Source organism: Ptychodera flava, chromosome 17 (assembly GCF_041260155.1).
Source record: "Ptychodera flava strain L36383 chromosome 17, AS_Pfla_20210202, whole genome shotgun sequence".
Classification (NCBI taxonomy): domain Eukaryota; kingdom Metazoa; phylum Hemichordata; class Enteropneusta; family Ptychoderidae; genus Ptychodera; species Ptychodera flava.
In genome coordinates this window covers 1,676,742-1,695,212 of record NC_091944.1, presented here as the reverse complement: position 1 = coordinate 1,695,212, position 18,471 = coordinate 1,676,742, and the positions used below count along the sequence as shown (strand labels likewise).

At 35.9% G+C, this 18,471-nt stretch overlaps 1 protein-coding gene across 1 annotated transcript; it reads right to left on the bottom strand.

Annotated features, from left to right (window-relative positions):
• Positions 1-1,504: 1,504 nt before the first annotated feature.
• Positions 1,505-16,941, bottom strand: LOC139115120 (peroxisomal acyl-coenzyme A oxidase 1-like). Its single transcript, XM_070677027.1, has 13 exons — positions 16,783-16,941; positions 15,321-15,481; positions 14,673-14,780; positions 11,367-11,486; positions 10,170-10,285; positions 8,881-9,050; positions 6,428-6,590; positions 6,093-6,283; positions 5,568-5,729; positions 5,036-5,141; positions 3,399-3,545; positions 2,763-2,969; positions 1,505-2,106 (listed from the first exon to the last, which is right to left on the bottom strand). Exons 2-13 carry the CDS (start codon positions 15,448-15,450, stop codon positions 2,038-2,040), a joined length of 1,689 nt encoding a protein of 562 aa, XP_070533128.1. The 5' UTR covers positions 15,451-15,481; positions 16,783-16,941; the 3' UTR covers positions 1,505-2,037.
• Between the last annotated feature and the right edge of the window lie 1,530 nt (positions 16,942-18,471).

Below are 18,471 nucleotides of genomic sequence, written 5' to 3'. Positions count from 1 at the left end.
TGAACTTTCTCAGCTTTAAGCCGTGAACACATTGACGCTCAGTAACCTAAGTAATATCCTCTGCTTTCCCAGAATTTCTGTAAACAGTTTTGACGAATTCGGAAACAGTTCATTTTGTTAGCGTCAGATTCTGTTTGCCGTGATATGCGTTTTTGAACAGAGATTGTAAGTTTTGGTTGACGTTAGAGTGATATTTTTGATACAGATATTTTGTCGACTTGTGTAAATAAGTATTGTAATTCTCTCTTTTCTAAAATGGCTGCCTTGAGTAGGTAGGAATACTGCCATGGACAGATGGAGCCGCTGACTGAAAAGCAATATAGGCATTACACTTAGTGTTCAATCATGTCTGCGAGTCAGTCAGTGTATGATGGTGACACCCTAGAGGGTTTGGATTAAAAATACACAACGCAATGCTAGACACCATCGACGAACACAACCGAACCGACGGAAGGGGTCACACATATGTCCAATGTTTATCAGTATTTTCTTAACTGACAAAGAAGCCACACTTATCTTAATTATCTTACATATCACAGTGGAATAATATTGGTCGCTTTTCTAATGTTTATGCGCGATGTGTGATAGGTGACTGGCTGCCATATATTGTGAGTTCGAACCCGATTGAAAACCGTATTTCCAATGTGTTTGTTCCATAGATTAACTGTAATTTATTGGTCTTTTTTGAGATGATGAATTACTTTGTATATGTTTCTGCTTAAAGGTCTACTAGGTATTTCTCTATTTAAGTATTTTCATATCTATGTATAGACATTGCAGCATTACTGTTTACAAACATGGCAGATTTCAGCTACAGATCATTTGTGTTCTCCCTAATTTTGAAACACTAAAATTTGGCTTCTCAAGTCCTACATTGCTTTCTTATTTTTGTTAATAATTTGTATGAGAACTTCAAAGTCATTTAGTGTCAGAAAGCGGGCTAAAGACCAGCAGGCTCTGTTGACGAGGAAAGTAGATTTAGGTATCATCGTAATACCCTATACTTATAGAAGGTGCAGAACTCCTAAAAATGTCATAATTATGGTAACCAGGATTTTTCATAAAATTGTGACTCGTACATTGAGAGATGATCAACATGTTGTGTTTCATTCACAGTAAAGTTACCTGGTCACAATACTTCCTTTCTTTTTGTTTCTTTGATGTGCAACAGAAAAAGAACATGTCTCACAGCTTTTAAAATGAAAATTTATTTCATAAAATTATTTCATTTTACAAATTTAGAGAAAGAGAATGAATTTTGTTACAGGCACTTTGTGAAAAAATGTCAATATAGTCTCATGATGCCTTAATTTCACATGGAAAATTGAAAGTAATCTTACACTTGCAGTAAAATGATTTTGCACTTGAAAATTTGATAACTGGAATGAAAACTATCGAATTAAGATGAATCTAGTGGATAATACCTGTCAATAAACATCTATTTCTGCTTGTGTACATTGCACAGATGATATTCATTAAGGTTACTTAGACAAATAGGTCAGTGTTTTCCCATCTTACCAGAACTTTATTTTGGATACTATAACAAGTTTGGGCCAAAGCCAATAAAAGTTCTAATGTGCATTCATTATTGACAATATGAATCTTTAAGTCTCTTTTTACGTAGAACTTAAGTTTGGTTATGCAAGTGGGCAAGTTTAAATTCATACCTCCGAAGTTGTTCTGTAATTTTTCTTCATCAATGTAGAGACTTTCTTTGATCACAATTCAAAGTATGATGTAAATCCTCTGAACACATCACTCCAACATCATACTTGGTTATGTCCCCTTGTCTAACAATTTTTCTGAATTCTGTAATATTTTTGCGAAAATTGTAATGAGCCATTCTCTGACAGACATGTGATAATGAAAGATTAACAATCTTCAACCTGACAGGACTTTCGTGCGTTTATATGAGTGTGCATTTTATCATATGATCAGTTCTTTATTCCACTGGAATTTCAGTCATTCAGCAAGTCTTGACATCTGAACAGTCCATATCGTACGTAAGATGGTCTCAGTGTTTCCAGGATTTCGATATCACAACTTTGCCTCCATGTGACTTTGGTGCAACAGAGGTTTGAGATATGTATCGTAGGAGTGGTGAACCTAGACAACAACAAATCCATACTTACTCAGTACAGCCTGTGTTGGCAGCTTTCTTAGCAAAATCAACAGTAAAGTCACAGTAACATTAATACATTAATATAAACACTTCCACATTTGATCACCTTGTTCATATATGTCAGCTTCTTGCTGTTTCAATATGGCATATTTTTGAATTTAACAATCACTTACATGGAATACAAAGATGAAATCCAAATTTTATCACCTCTATCACAGATGGCAGTTTCTAACTATTTGAAAATGGGCATTGTGCCGTTATTTTTATCACGCTGAACATTTAATAAACTATTCCAAGATACAGAAAGCACCGCAAGAATAATTTGTAGGTGATCTAAGATACACTAGCAAATGGCTTAAAATCCACTTTCTACCACCTTCTCTTTTTCTGTCCAGTTTTCATATCTGTTTCTCTTTGTACTTATTTTTTTTCGCTGCTATCGTCCTAAATACAACATTGAATTAGTGTTTATTTCCACAGCGGGGAAATAAAGAGCGACGGAAAAATTTATGAGATCACTGTAAGTTAACTTTTAACCAGATTTTTTTCCCATTATGGTTCCACCTATCCACTTGAAAACAATTCGAAAGTACCACAGACTATAAAAAAACAACAAGGACTTTTAATCAATATTTCTCACCTCCGTCTGATTGAGTGGTGACTCCTTGGCCCATTTATACAAGTTCTCATAGACATTCCCATCATATCTACCAAGTATGGATCCCAACATCTCATCCGGAATATCAAAGGCATCTACCAAGGCAACAGCATTGGGACGAATCGCTACAAGCAATGCAGCTACTTGGTTTGTAACCATGGAGATCTGCTCCCCAGACATATAGCCATCCTATAAGAGAGATGATGTGTTACTTAGTATTGAGTGATGATATGGTGCAAGGTTCTGAGTGATGAGATTGTAAATGATATGCATTCATATTTGTAGTATTGAGATGAGCAATAGTATTGATGTTAACATGAAAAGCGAGTAGGCTCAAAATGTGCACATCCTAGTTAAAGAGACTGTACCTCCGAATTTCAAAAGTGAAACCAGAAACTGTAGTATCTGTTTTTTCAAAGTTTTCACGAAATAGAGGCAATATAACCAACAACATCCCACATTATTCAAGTAGTTGTGAGTAAGAAAAGCTACTTGTTTTATTGGCACATTACTTGTGTACACCTGCCACCACTTCTTCCACCCTCATCCTCTATATGGCAATGGAAATTCAACATACAATGATCACAGTGCCCTTCTACAATATAACGTAATAAATACCTGTAAAAGGTCGCCAGCATTGTTGTCAATACCATATAAGGCATAGAGCTGACACAATCTGGTCAATACATCTCTCAGAGGCTTTGACATTTCTGTTGATTGCAGATACTGCACAAAGTTCATCACAGTGTAGTAATGACAGTGTGCCTGCAATAAAGAAATGCCATTGCTGATGAAATTTTGCATTTCATTTTCATTGTTATTTATGTTATCTTCATGGTGTATTTGACATGCATGTAAACAAAACGGTGGCATTTTGAGTATTTTACAAATACTTTATGTTACTCCTTTTATTTCAATAAAGCAATTTTCTGTATTTTATCGTGCATTTATGTATTTTCTTTAACCATGAAACTTCATTCATAGATGTTAGTTTAGAGAAATAGAATTAAAGATCCAAATTCAGTGGCTAATATGCCATGCATATGTAATGGATATTCATTTTATGATAGAAAGTAGCTCATGGATTGGTGAAGATCATGTCATGATACCATTCAATGTGTCTTGGCAGCCGTGCTGGAGGGTATCGTGACACACATTGATCTATGTATCCACGTCATTATGTAAAAACACAATGTCCTCGTACCAAGTTTGAATGCATTTGGTTCAGGTACGTCTGTGTTTTGAGAATGGCTCTGGACACGAAAAAATCTAATATACACAAATGCCGCCTGGCGGCCACATTATACGACAGGGTTATATCCTTGTACCATATTTTAAATAAATCAGTTCGGGCATGTCTTGAAGTTACAGCTCAAATATCCAAAAATTGAGTCATGATGACCGCCTGACGGCTATATATGATCATTTTTAGCAAAAAAAATTGAAGATGCAAATTTATATGACATGGATTTTGTTTTCATATCCAAGTTAAAACACATCTGTTCAGGCATATTTGTGGTATGGCTTAGAACATCAAAATTGGAATACAATGGCTGCCCGGTGGCCATATTGGATCGCATTCAAAGACAAATCCTCATGTATATGTATAGCAAAGGGTGATGCTAATATACCAACTTTGAAACACTTCGCCTGTCTATAGGTATCTCTAAGAAAAGCTTGCAAGTAGACACGAACCATGCGTCTATGGACAAACTAACAAGTGAAGTAACGGCTCCTACAGCTCAGCTGTGTTATGTAGAGAATAACTGTTTGTCACACATGTTGATGAAAAAGGTGGAAATCTTTGATACTCAACTCAAGATGTCCTGACTAAAGATAGCAAACGACTTCATCATAATTTGAACATATCACATTAAGGTCATCCCTGATAACATGCCTGGTAAATATTAAAGCCATCAGATGGCTAGTTTTGAGAAACAAGTTTTTTGCATATTTCATCACAATTTGAACAAATCTAATTAGGGTCATCCCTAGGGACCTATACCATATATGAAAGCTGTCAGACCGGCCATTTAGGAGAACATTTTTGCTAAAAATAGCAAAATTAGCCGCAAAAATACAAATTTGCATATTTCATAACAATCTGTAACAAATCTGATGGCTGGCTGTTTTAAATGACAAGCTTGGAATGTAACAGGAAATTGCAGACACGGAACGCTGGGTGATGCTACACATCCACCTATTGGATAAACTCTGCGTCGCTGACAGTAGAGTTAAACGCTTGATTCACTCACATCTGCTGCTTTAATGAGAACCATGTGATTTTCATTCCAGGACACATGCTGTGGCTTGCCAGAAAGCAGACAGGCCTTCAGTTGTTCAGCGGCTTCATTCACAAGCCTATCAAACAGTAATAAGATAATATGCATTTAAGTCAGATTTAACCAATTGTCACAGCCTTAATTTGGCCAAATCCCATTATATTGAACCCTTTAAGGCCTGACTTTCTGGTAACTTACCAGAGATACCCCTATATATATGGGTTTAGGCCTGAAAGGGTTCATGGCAAAGTTGGACTTGAACGCAGAGAAATGGGGTGAACTAATTAGATTTAACAACTCTCGACTGTCTTTTTCGAGAGAACTCAGGCTACCCCTGTGTACTCTCAACAGTGATCTCGCCTGTAGCAGAAAACACCGAAATTGTAAGTTCTTGAAAATTGTCTGTTTAAATCAGGAGTGCATCTTCTTTTAAAACATGATGGGAAATTCTAAGAAACCAACTATTGGCAATGACAGTCTTGGTACATTATCAGTGTTTCCTAACCTATGCGCCCTGTGTCTGTAGGCATTAACCAGGATCTCCAGATCAAGTATGTCATTTTCAGATTTTGCTGAACAGTTGGATTCTGGTTCGGTTGTCAGGTAGGCAATAGAATGTGGCAATATATTACCAGATGCAGCCTGGGCAACACACTTTACAAGATACCTACAGAGAAAATAATGCAAAATTACCAAGTCATTTTTCTGCAAAAAACAACACTGCCATCGACTGTAGTGTACCTTCCATGTAGGAAAAATGTCTCCAACTATCTCTAACAGCTAAAGATTTGGGAATTTGATACAATTTCTGTTAACATCAGGAATGCAGGACAATGACATGTATCTAAAAAACTATAACTGTCATCTCCATGGTAACATTTACATATTTACATAGAAGTATCTACAGCAAGATGAGTTTGTTAACAATCGTTGTAAAGCATGTTACTTCGGAAAGCTGGTATATCTTGTACAGAAAACACTAATATTGTCATGGAAAACACCCATTTATATAGGTTTTCCTTTTCATTACCTTGCTGTCTGCAGCATGAGTACGCTGTATTCTCCTTCTACTGTTACTAGTGCAGTAGCACCACCATAAATTCGAGGAAAGCCACTGGCCTGGGAGTAGCCATGGCCGCCACATGACAAACGCAGCACCTCTAACCCCAAGTTTGTAGCAAGGCTTGAGAATGCCTTCATACCAGCAGACAAGCCATGTAACTGTGGCAAAATAGCAATAATTCACATTGATCTCTTATCAATTTTTTAAACGCTACATACGAAACACACACAAATACATACACCGTATTATAAAGAATAAAATTGCTATATTGTTATCAAAAACTGCACGTGACACATACCCACCTCCTGCAAACTGGAAATATCACCAACCATCACTTCAGACTGAATCTGATCATATCGCCTATGAATATTTTGAGCAGCAAATATGAAAGCATATGCTGCTGCCAGTTGTGGAAACAGTTTCAACTGCTGGGACTGGTAGTCAATAATCTGTGGTTCTTCACCCCTGGGGATGAAAACATAAGATACACACATTCTTTAATGTCAAACTAGTGGTGTATTAAGTCTTCAATTAATTATCCTATGTTTGCAAATGGATGAAAATTTGGCTATTGAAGATAGAATTATTCTCAGAATCTCCCAATTATAGCGCATAAGCACACTCTGTATTATAGAAGTTCAATTTGTACTGAGGATTCCATAGTACTGTAACCATAATATATTTATTTCAAACTTAAAAGCCTTCACCTACATGTGAGGTTTTCAGTTAAATTATCACTCAAAATTATCAGGAAATTTACGAAGGAATTAAAAAGAAGCATATACACACAGAAGAAAGACAAATATTGTTCATCTAGTAAGACTGGAGTCCATATTAAAGCACGTATCACGAATCGACAACGTGATTGAATAATTATATTACGGCTGTATTGGAGACATATGTAGTAATGTTGTAAACAGTTGTACGCCTGACAGTTTACATAGCTACATGACACTTTGGAAGCGCTGGTATTACTAAGCATAACGGAACAAAACGGATATTTATGGCACACAACAATACTTTGAATTATGCTGAGTTTAAAATCACACCGTTAATAATTGCGATAAGTATTATTACAGAAAGCATTAAGAAGGATATTTATTTTCACAGAGAGCAATGGAATAACATTCTGGAAAGTATATTAGCTCTCTTACACAATGTTCTATCTCGTTGTGTCGCATGTCATCATACCTGACAATTCATGAGTGAAAATAAATATGATCTAAATATGTTAATCTTGTTATGCAGGTCATTCTTCAAAACCCATGACCTGAGAAAAACTATTCTAGGACATTCTGAAGGTCATGTGCTTCTCCATCGTGACCTGAAATTCAATTAGTCTTGCTTAAAACTTTCTAGAAAGTCATGTTTACTACGAGTAAGATATTTTAGAACAGCAATTATCATGTCAATACAAATTGTGATTGTTATATCTTCTGTATAGAATCACTTAATATAAATAAGGGAACGAAAAGATTTTCTGGCACACTTTCGGGATCACTTCATGTATTTACTACAAGACCTTCAAACTCACGCTGTACTTGCTCTGGGAACATCTTCACGGATCAAACTAAGCCTGCGTAGGTGCAGATCTGTTAATCAAGATTTTAAAAACGGTGTTCCCTTGACAAAACAAAACACATTGTTGGCATCTTTCCCATTCAATGCGCAATGTGCTAAAATCAATCTCGTTTTAAGTGTTACCTTCAAAAAATGCAATGATGTAAATCAAATTACCTAAAAATTCTGAAGATAACTGACAAAGAAATTTGTCAATAACCTGTAAGTAATAATTTTAGCTTATTATCACCGAAGTAACAATGTTGTTAATAGGCTAATTGCTTGTTATTTCGGTGTATATTTGAAATTATAAAATGAAACTCCAAAATGAATAATATGGCTAAATAGGACATGCAAGTACACTACAGGACTATCAACATGGGGAAATACAATTTGTTATATAGCATCAAATACACAAATACTCTAATATTTTAAACATAGGGTTTAGTGCCATATTTAGGAGAAAAACCATTTTTTCTTTACTTTTGTGAGCTGTTGCCTATATCAACCATTTTGGGGACTATATTTTTTCCAATAATTGATTGCACACTAATTGGCATATTTTACTTGAACCTGTGACTTTCACGTCCTCTGAAAACCCAGATCACTATGTGTCCTAAAGTAGTTACACTTATTTTGACAGCTGTGAGCACATATTGGCTTGGGCATCGACCGGAAAGACTGGTTTGCCAAAACACTTATCGTAAATTCCAGATGAGACAATATATACTGTAGTTTTTTCCATTGTTGTGACTGGGTTCCTTTGAACCGGAGACTTTCCATATTCAACATCACTTAGTCTGTGTTTAGAAAGAATATATTACTCTCTGACAAGCAACTTCCACTGGCCTACAAATTAGTCAACAGATTTTAATTGGTAAATTCATGTTTGTCTTGCTCTCATTTATTTTCAAGAAAAGGGTGGATTGGAGACAATTTTTTGCACTTCATAGCAGTATTTTGCTGAAGGTTGCTATGGTCACAAACCTTCAACATGGAGAGACTAAACAAAATGTATTAAACTGCATATTGTATAGTAAACCAAATCTACATGCATTTCGGACACGGTTACGTATCCTTGCACCATTGTAACGAAATCGGTTAATTCAGATAGAATGGAGCACCATCACATGCTAGATATAACGGGTTGGATGTGGTTAGAAGTCCTGCTTTGCATGAACTAATTATCACCTACCCAGGAAGTAACTCAGTTTGTCTTCTTACACAGCTATATCTTATTGCTATGGTGCAGCCAGACGACAAATGACCTGCTGCCCAGACAACTGTGTTTACTCTGCTCAAAACCATCCCTGCATAGACCATCTTGTCACTTATAGGTGGATGGTATGTACCATCTGGATCAATCTGAAAAATAGTACAGAAGCTCATAGATAGAGTGGCATGATGCATTTGTTATGCCTGATATCCAATATTTCCTATACAAAATTGTTATTGATGTTTACACGAAATTTTGTTTTTGAACGTTTGGTCTGGCATTTCCTGAGCTAGTAAAACAGATGCAAAAAAAATCTAGATAAAGAGGAAGGTGACAAGGTACATGCACAGATAACTCACTAATTTTTTTTCTGAGAAGCTTATGTTAAAATCGTGTGTATCAGTTCATATTACTTAAACTTTTTGGATACTTAAAAATTATCCAAGCTGTAATAACTGAAAGAGGTTAGCTTGTCTCGAGGTTTAAGTATTGGGAGCTTGGTGTGTTAATGGCAAAATGGCAAAGTCATCTAAAATGCCATCGGTAGTTTATTGTTTGACAGCTGTATTTGGTATTAAGATAGCGAAACCAAAACTGCCCGATAGGTTAACATTGGATATGTAAGCGTGCAATGGTAGTCATACCTTTATGCCGCAACCGTTCAGTCTAGGGTACTCTAAAACATTGCATACGCACACTGTGTAACTTGCAAGGTTTGCAATTGGTTTACACCCTTTATACCCTACAAGCTCGTAAGGCAAGAACCCTTTCTAGCTTTGAGATTTACAAGCTGCTCAAGGTAAAGACACCCTGTGTAGCTTTATTATACTCATAAGCCGAAAGAACCAACCCCCACCTCTAAGCTAGTACAACCTCCCATCTATCCAACCAACAATGCTTGCAATTATTCTGAGGTAGCTCAGCTTAATGAGCTTGCAAATTTTGCATATTCTCTGAATGGTTGAGCCTAGGGTGGCTTTCCTTGATGAACAGGCAGTGCCATTACCGCCAACACGGATTTCACCCTTGAATAGTTATGCCAACTGGTAAAGCAGTCAATGCCTCTACTATAACTGGGGATAATGCATATATAGCCATAGAATGCACACAAAGAACTTGCAATATCATACACAATAATTGCATGCAGCAATATAGACTTAATATCCTTAATTATGTGGTACTTGCCATGTACAGGGTAACTGAGCGGTATCTGTTAACGTTGATAAGGTAATTTACAAATGTTGCATTATGTTATTATGTAAAACTACCTTTGAATATTTCGACAGGAGATTTTCTCTTGGAATCCTCATATTGTCGAATCTACAAAAACCATTATCATTGCTGTTTACGCCCAATTTTGGCCCAATGTCACCTGTTGTTACACCTGAAATTGTAAATTAATTCTTAAGTTGTTAACAGTACTTTAATCTGGCAATAATTAAAATTAAATATACCAGCATGTAACTTGCATATTACCTAAAGTCATACACCCTCATGTTTTATAGGAAATATGATCATGTGTCATCATAGGAAAAGCATTTTGACAGCCAATTATATCATGGAAAACTGACTGGAAGCCCTGATTAGACAACATGATCGACATGAATGTGAATCTGATGCAACAATTTACTTGAATCTTGATTGTCGATTCTCTGATTCTTTGAATATCAAATTTGGCTTACCCAAACTGAGGTGGGAAAAAGGTCTGTTAAGGTTTTCAACGTGATGAGCCAAAAAAAGACTGTAAAAATGAAGCAACAGTACACCAGCTTTGCAAGATGCTCACATTTTAGATTGCAAGATAAAATCTAGTAAATAAAGTTATCCATTGCACAACAATTTCTAAAGCACTGTGGAATTGAAAACTAACACCTTGTAGGTACAAGAATCTATGACATAATGGAGGAAGTTGTCACACAATCCGTTTGTCTAGTATGGGAGAAAATATCAATGGGGAAAAAGTAGGAAATATGGTAGAGTTTTGTCATAAGAATCTTATCCAATCCATTCAAATTTCAACATGTTCAGATACAGCCAACAAGGCGAAAGGTGTGTACCTAAACCAAAATTGACAATTAAGCAACTGATGGAAGTCCCCGATATGTCATTGAGAATTAGTTCATACACTTCAAGAATTGCTTTCATAATAACTCCACCAATTTGTAAATCATCATAGTACCGTCATATCGCTACAACTGAATTTGTGACGTCATCCCCAAGATTACAACTGATAATGTATCTGATTATACAAACTTGTCACCCCAGATGTTTCCTACATCTACAAATCCACTGGCATTGCCAAAACTATAATAACAATTATGTACCACCTCAAAGCCCATAATGGACTCAAGCAAACTTTGCACTCCATAACACACGTGGATTCACAAAGGTACATCATATCATGCAAAGTTTCTTTTCGTCCATTATGGTCCAGGAGTGGGTACAATATTATGTAAATACTGTACCTGGTAAGAGTTCATGATTGTCAAATCTTCTCAGCTGCACAATGAATGCATGCAGACCATATTTCTTCCCTTGCGAATATAACTGGGCCATCAATATACAACAGTTTGCTGACCTACCCACTATAGTAAAATATGTCAGTACATGCTTTGAAGCATAGTTTGTACAGAACATAAAAATATCACCAACAAATGTCTGGCAGTGTGCTTTTGGTTGAAGACATTGTGGAAATACTACAAATAAATGGGAGTACTTTTTCACTCTTAAGCTTTCCAGCCAGAAAGTTCTTAGAGTGATAGTATAGAGCCATTCATTGACTTATGTGGTTGTACAGTTTGACAATCTATTCAGCTCAATCAATAATTACGCCTATTTACATATAAGTCATGTGATTAACTTTAGTTAAACAAACCTGAATCAGCATCAAAATAGAAATCTTCCTACAAAATTTAAAATTCCTAAGGCTCAAGATTTTAGCAATTAGTTTAAATTAATTTTCTCATTTGTATAATTATCTTGTGATATGCAATCCGGTAGGACTAGTCTTTTAAAAAACTTTCAAGTCTAGTTTTGGTAGATTTCAATTAAAGATATAATCATGTCTGCATTTACTGAGCTCATTGGCATATTTAGGAATCATGACATTGAACTTCTGAAAACTTCCCATTATTCCCACCAAATACATTTACACACAAAAATTTAAGCTGAAAAGTGCCATCATTTTCAAGAATAGTTAGCATAGTGTACATACTTTGTACCTACCTACCTACCTACCAACCAACCTACCTCGCTACAAATAGACAGATGTTCATCCATCCATCCTTCCATACATCCAATCATACATCCATCCACCCATACCTACATACAGACAGACAGACCGACAGACAGACAGACAGACAGACTGACCTACAGACAGACAGACAGACAGACAGACAGACATACCAGACAGACATACATTGGACAGCTAATAAGCCCTTTAGCTTGTTTACCCACATTTATATGTCCACTGAAAGCTATAAAGGATTACAGTCATCACAATGGATGCGGGGGTTACAATAACAAGTCACACTTGATGACATAGTCCTCACAGGATCATATTTTTGAGGGCTTTTAATTCCTGTTTTTATTTCGACAGTTTCTTGTTTTAATTTCGTGCAATTATTGTACCAGGAGCAGACTGGTGTTCATATAAAAATAATAGTCAAATGTCATTGTGTTTATGGAATCGGTGTATTAACGTTTCAGTAATGGTTGTGGACATGAAAACGTCATAACAAACTTTCAGCCTAGCATCCACCTTGGATCCTGCCATGACCAAAATTGATAAGCTTGTGTTTGTCATCATAAAGTATCATTATAAAAACGTCGAGTTAGATATTAGTGGCCCTGGAAAATATCATAATAAAGCAAGCTACCTGGCAGCTATATTGGATTGTATCTTAACACAAATTTATGGTCATGTATATGTCATAGATCATTGATCTTAGTACCTCTTTGTCTGTTTAATGGCTCTAAATGTGAGAAAATCACATAGACATAGGTATCTGTTGGCTGTATTTGATTGTATCACTAAACAGTCCGGGTCATTTCCAAAATTGGCGAAGCTATACCATAATACTTTTTCTCCTATCATAAGCCAATCAGCGGCCAACGCGCCATGAGTAAAAATTGTTTTCCTGGCAACCTCCACATGCGTCCATGGTTACGTACGCCATACTGTGTTGAACTCTATCTTGCTACATACTTCCCCGCTGCACCATTCACATAACTTTTTCGGGTATTATCGTAGATCCGTATAATAAATACTGTCAGTTTTGAAAGAGGGGTTTTGCCAAAACACTTGTCGTTCCACATTTTATGGGCATACGGATGTCGTTTGTGAAATAACAATTAATTTCGCCGTATTTGTAATAATGTCGAACAGTTGTGTGGCCATTCTGTCAGTCTCAACACACATTTTCAAAATCTCGTACCATTGTCAGTCTGGCTAAGACAACCAAACCCCATATATTGCTGTAATCCCCGGACTCTTGCCTGAAAACCTGCGATATATAAATCGTGAACTTTCACTGATCGTTCAGAAAGGCCTATGCTATTAAGAGAAACGAAACGAAACGAAACTCAGAAACCCCCATTTGTATCCGAGATGGCAGCGATCAAAAATTCTACAGTATTCTGTCATGGAGTCGAATAGTTGTGCGACCGCTCTGTCAACACATTTTCAAAATCTTATACCATTTGAAGTCTGCGTCGGACAACCACAACATAGGTATCATTTTAAAGATCTGACATTGCTCTTACTTCTAAGATGCCGTACGCGTACCTACACGAATACCCTTGAAACCAGTATATCTAATAGACATGACGAACATCTGTAAAATGATTCTCGGTACCTGAGAGAAAGCGATAAACTGGGGAAAGAAATGAATCGTAAATATTTCGGACACTTTTTTTACTTATCAGACTCGTTGTCAGCCATGATGTTCTGCAGAACACATGGATTATGTTGACAGTCAAAATTGGTCGAAATTCATAAGACAGAGGCTTAATAAATGGCCAAAATATGCCGATCCCGCTCGGCGCATAATTTGTGACCACGCGTTACCTGTACTTTATTAATGGCGTAATCTGGTCGATAATTGGCTAAACGTCGGAATACATTATCATAATGAGTCGCCAATTTGGAAATGACCCGAACTGCTAAAGACTAAAGAAACTTGCATATGTACGACATACAGTTATGTCCTGGAACCATTTTTAAATAAATCGGTCAAGGCACGTTTTACTTACACCCCTAGACATGAAAAATTGAAACAAAATAGCCACCTGTCAGCTATGAAACAAACTGACATGCATATTATGAGATATGGTTACGTCCTTTCACCGACTTCACTGAAGTTGAAACGAATCTGTCTAGGCATGTCATAATCAAATAAAGCACGAAAAAAATTCAAAAAAAATGCTGCCTGGCATCCATATTTGATGGAATCATGAAATCAAAAGGTTTGCATATAAAAACAAAGGGTTGTGTCCTTCCACCAACCACCTGAAACTTACAATATATAATATTAACACGATTGGACCTAATTTGGGATAATTGGATCTTCACATTTTTTGGTTTGTCAAAATTGTTAGGTTCCCTTTGGCTGAATGTTGCAATTTTACAAATAACTCATAAACGCAAGTGTGTAACTTAAAAAGAAAAGTGGATGAGGTTACATTTGCAGATTAAATCGACATTATTTCACCATCCAATTATCCCAAATTAGTTCCAATCGTGTTTATTACACAAGTGTAGTGTCACTTACTACATCCAGGCCACCATTTCATAGAAGAGAACGTTGGCGAATTTATGATAAATTCTTGGGTGCTTGGGTCATAGATTGCCGTTGTCTCCAGACCACGGATGAATGTACCTGGTCGAAGAAAGTAAAACTACTAACTGTTAGAAGGAAGAAAGTTGCAGGAAAATGACAGTTTGTGGAGCAGAACAAATATGACCAAACAGATTCAGAAGGAGTTTGTATTATGATAAGGTTCAACATAAGTAAAAAACAAATTTGAGGTTTTTTGAATTGCTGGTCACTGTATATGTTTATGTAACTTTGTTCATAATATTGGATAGATTGATCACTCTCCATGCATACGGTGTTTATGAAATAATCAGCCATCAATAACAATGCCGCCTATACATACAAGTAAATTTAACGTCTATGTTGGTAATTCCAGTAGATATAAGTATGATTCATTATGTACAATTAAAATTGTTTGAACTGTTCTTGATACGTACACATTTTGGAACATTTTAATAGTGCATATGTTAATTTTGCATTCTGAATATACCATTTCTAAGTTCTTTGTGTAGGTATAGGTGCAAATGATTTCGTAATCATGAACGTGTGAGGTGTCTTCTAAACTTTTGGTGTGACTGTTTCAATTTTCTACTCAGAACTTACCATGTCCAAGTTCTGTTTGCAGGTAGGTGCCAATGATTTCATAATTCAATGCCTTTTGTAGCCATTTTCTTTTCTGAGTTTCATCTGCTTGTGTCTGTATCATAGGTATCATCGCAATATCATGAATCATGTAGATACTATATTCCCCACGTAGAGCCGCTCTAATTGAAGGCAACAAACAAACTTGTAAACGCATGTGCCATTGATGACACAGCAAGTAGCAGAGTCCCCTCTAAAAACTTAAGTGACATTCAAACGGATTTAGGGAAGTTTTCTATCAGGCAAGATAATTCAACATGGTACACAAGTACAGGGCCGATTGAAAGAAATTCCTGGAAATTCCCAAATTTACTGCAACAGCAGAGAAAATTATTAGTAGACGAAACACTGAGATTAACTAAACTGATAAAATCTGATGAATGTATGCTTGTATGAATGAATATAGGTTACTTTTGATCAAATTTGATATTTTGCTAATATACTGTTTAGTTATATCACAGAGAAACATGGACAGAGTCGCAACGGGTATTGTTTAAGGCGTGAAGCGGTTACGTGACCCATCCATGTTCGCCTCCCCTCAAGTTGCTCTCGCCTCTCTTTTCCGAAGAGTGCCGACCATGCATCCTTCGGTAATTTTCGGATTTTCGCCAATTGTTAAGCAAAAGTATGTTCGGCAAAGTTTTGTTGTTGTTGTTGTTGTGTGGTGCTGAGCGCAATTGACGTGCTGGCGAAAACGGGAGTGTTTTGCGCTTCAGGAAAGTGAGTTTTATCGTTTTAAAAATTCCTCTCATATTTTTATGAATATATAATGAGTGTGTTTGAACCAATTTTCAAAGTCTTTTATCGATACTGTCTGGTTTTACTCAATGGTTTACGGTCAGTCATACCGTCTTTTACACGTGCGTCAAGGAAGGACATGTTTATGAAACTGCTGGCGTGTTATGTTTTGATTGGCGTGAAGCAGTGTTTCTGGCCTGAGAGCTCACAAAGTAACTATGGTTGCTACGCGACTGGCAGTACGATGCAATCTCGTCGTATTTTTCGCATAATCTCGTGTAATTATCAACCACAAACAAAGCCTCCAAAAAGTTTAACACATTTGAAGCTCATTTTAATATGAAAAGCCAATAGTCTACCGAGACGACCATGGAACAAAAGGCATGCAAGCGTTGCGACTCTGTCTATGCTTCTCTGTGGTTATATAGAGAAGGGAGCTAAATATATGTACTTGATAAATATGCAAAAGACTAAAAATGACGAGTGTGTACTCTTATTGTCAAATATCTGAATGGGAAGACACCTTTTGAACTTGGCCAAAAAGTCTTGAGTATCTCCACGACATGTAAATATCTCAGAGCTTATTTTGGGAAGTTGCAAACCAAAATTAAAAGTAGCAAAAAGGGTGTTTAATGATAAAATACTTGTATTATCTGTTTTAAGTTCTGCAGCAATACTTGCTCACCCTCTGAAGATGTCCCTATCAGACACATCTGTCAAATTCAGTTCTTTTAATTTCTTCACAAGGAGGACAGATCTTCGCACAATACTTGTGTAGTGATCATTACGTGTCAGGAAGGTAGAATCTTTTTCCTTGAAGTCCGGGTCACTCAAAGCTAGTGTTTCTGAATGGTGTCAAAAATAATATTACTTCAAATTTGGTAATGTGTAGAATTGTCTTACAAATTCTGACCTAGTGTTATTGGATTATGGATTGGTATGATTGCGATTATTTCAGTATATATTGCATTTGTCTGTGAATTTAAACTTTTGCCGAAATGTTCGCAACTTCATTGAAAGTGTTATGGTCAACATCATTACGTAAGGTCATGACGTATATAGATATGTAATTAGCTGAAATAAAAATACTTAATTTCTTTGTCTGCTGTCATTGTATCATCACTTAATATAGCTAGTGTAATTGCTTTTGGTCAAGTTCTTCAAGCTATAAATGCCGAACTGTGAAAGCTCATTATTAGTTGACAAGAAACTGCAAATGTCTTTCCCTTAATTGTCTCATCAATTTATATATCAAGTTTCGTATACTTTTTAGAGTCGGTCAAGTCTTATATCACTAAATGGGAAATGCAAATTAGTAAGTTGGTGATGTAAAAATGCTGAAAAACTTTCATTAGTATTTTATCGTCTTTCTTCAATGTACATAAAAGGTTTCATTGACTTTAATGAAGTCAATCAAGACATTCCTAATTAGAAAAGTTTAAATATGCAAATTAGTAATTAGATGCTCATAAAAATCAAAACTGGTTTTATGTAATATTATATCATAGTATCTGCAACATACATAGCACGTTTCGTCAACTACGGTCAAGTCCATCAAGATATACATCTCTAATTATGAAAGTTCGTTAAACACACAAATAAGTAATTACCGAAAATAAAAATGCTAAATGACTTCAATAATGTTACATCGTAGTATCTTCAATGTACATAGCACGTTTTGTCAATTTTGAGCAAGTCAATCCAGATATATAACCTTAATTAGGAAGGTTCATTAAATATGCAAATTAGGAATTGTCTTTTGTAAAAATGCTTAATTACTTTCTATAATGCTGTACCATAGTATCTTACATATACATAGCAAGTTTCGTCAACTTTGGCCAAGGCACTCAAGATATATATCTCTTATTAGGAAAGTTCATTAAATATGCAAATTAAGTATAGGCTTGAGTAAAAATGCTTAATGGCTTTCAACAATGTTGTATCATAGTACCTTACATGTAAATAGCAAGTTTCGTCAACTTTGGTTGAGTCAATCAAGATGTATAACTCTAAGTCGAAAGTTCATATTTCAACGTCTATGTTTCAGTTGATCTCTTTACATTCGTGTACTATATTCATAATTACCAAATTAATTTTGCCCCCTCCATAATAGTTTACTATTTGGACGTTTGCTGTCTAACATTTCAAGAATGGATACAGAATTATGTAAACAGAAATTTTAATACAGCATATAATTGGTGAAGCTAATAAAGTTTAAAGTTCATGAAAATGCAGCTTTGAGATCTGTATATTTCAAAATGTTCTAACATGGGAAGGGGTTAGATGTGTAAAATTCTGCACCCTTAAAGATTACAGGTTGCATTAATGGACTTTGACATGCACAAAATATGAAGTGTACTTCATTTTGAGAACA

Coding starts and splice junctions, on each gene's coding strand:
- LOC139115120 (XM_070677027.1), bottom strand. CDS start 15,450: ATGATTCATGATATTGCGATGATACCTATGATACAGACACAAGCAGAT. Junction 11,487..14,672: donor GAAATGGTGGCCTGGATGTA/GTAAGTGACACT, acceptor ATTTTACTATAG/TGGGTAGGTCAGCAAACTGT. Junction 3,546..5,035: donor TTCTCATTAAAGCAGCAGAT/GTGAGTGAATCA, acceptor TCTTTATTGCAG/GCACACTGTCATTACTACAC.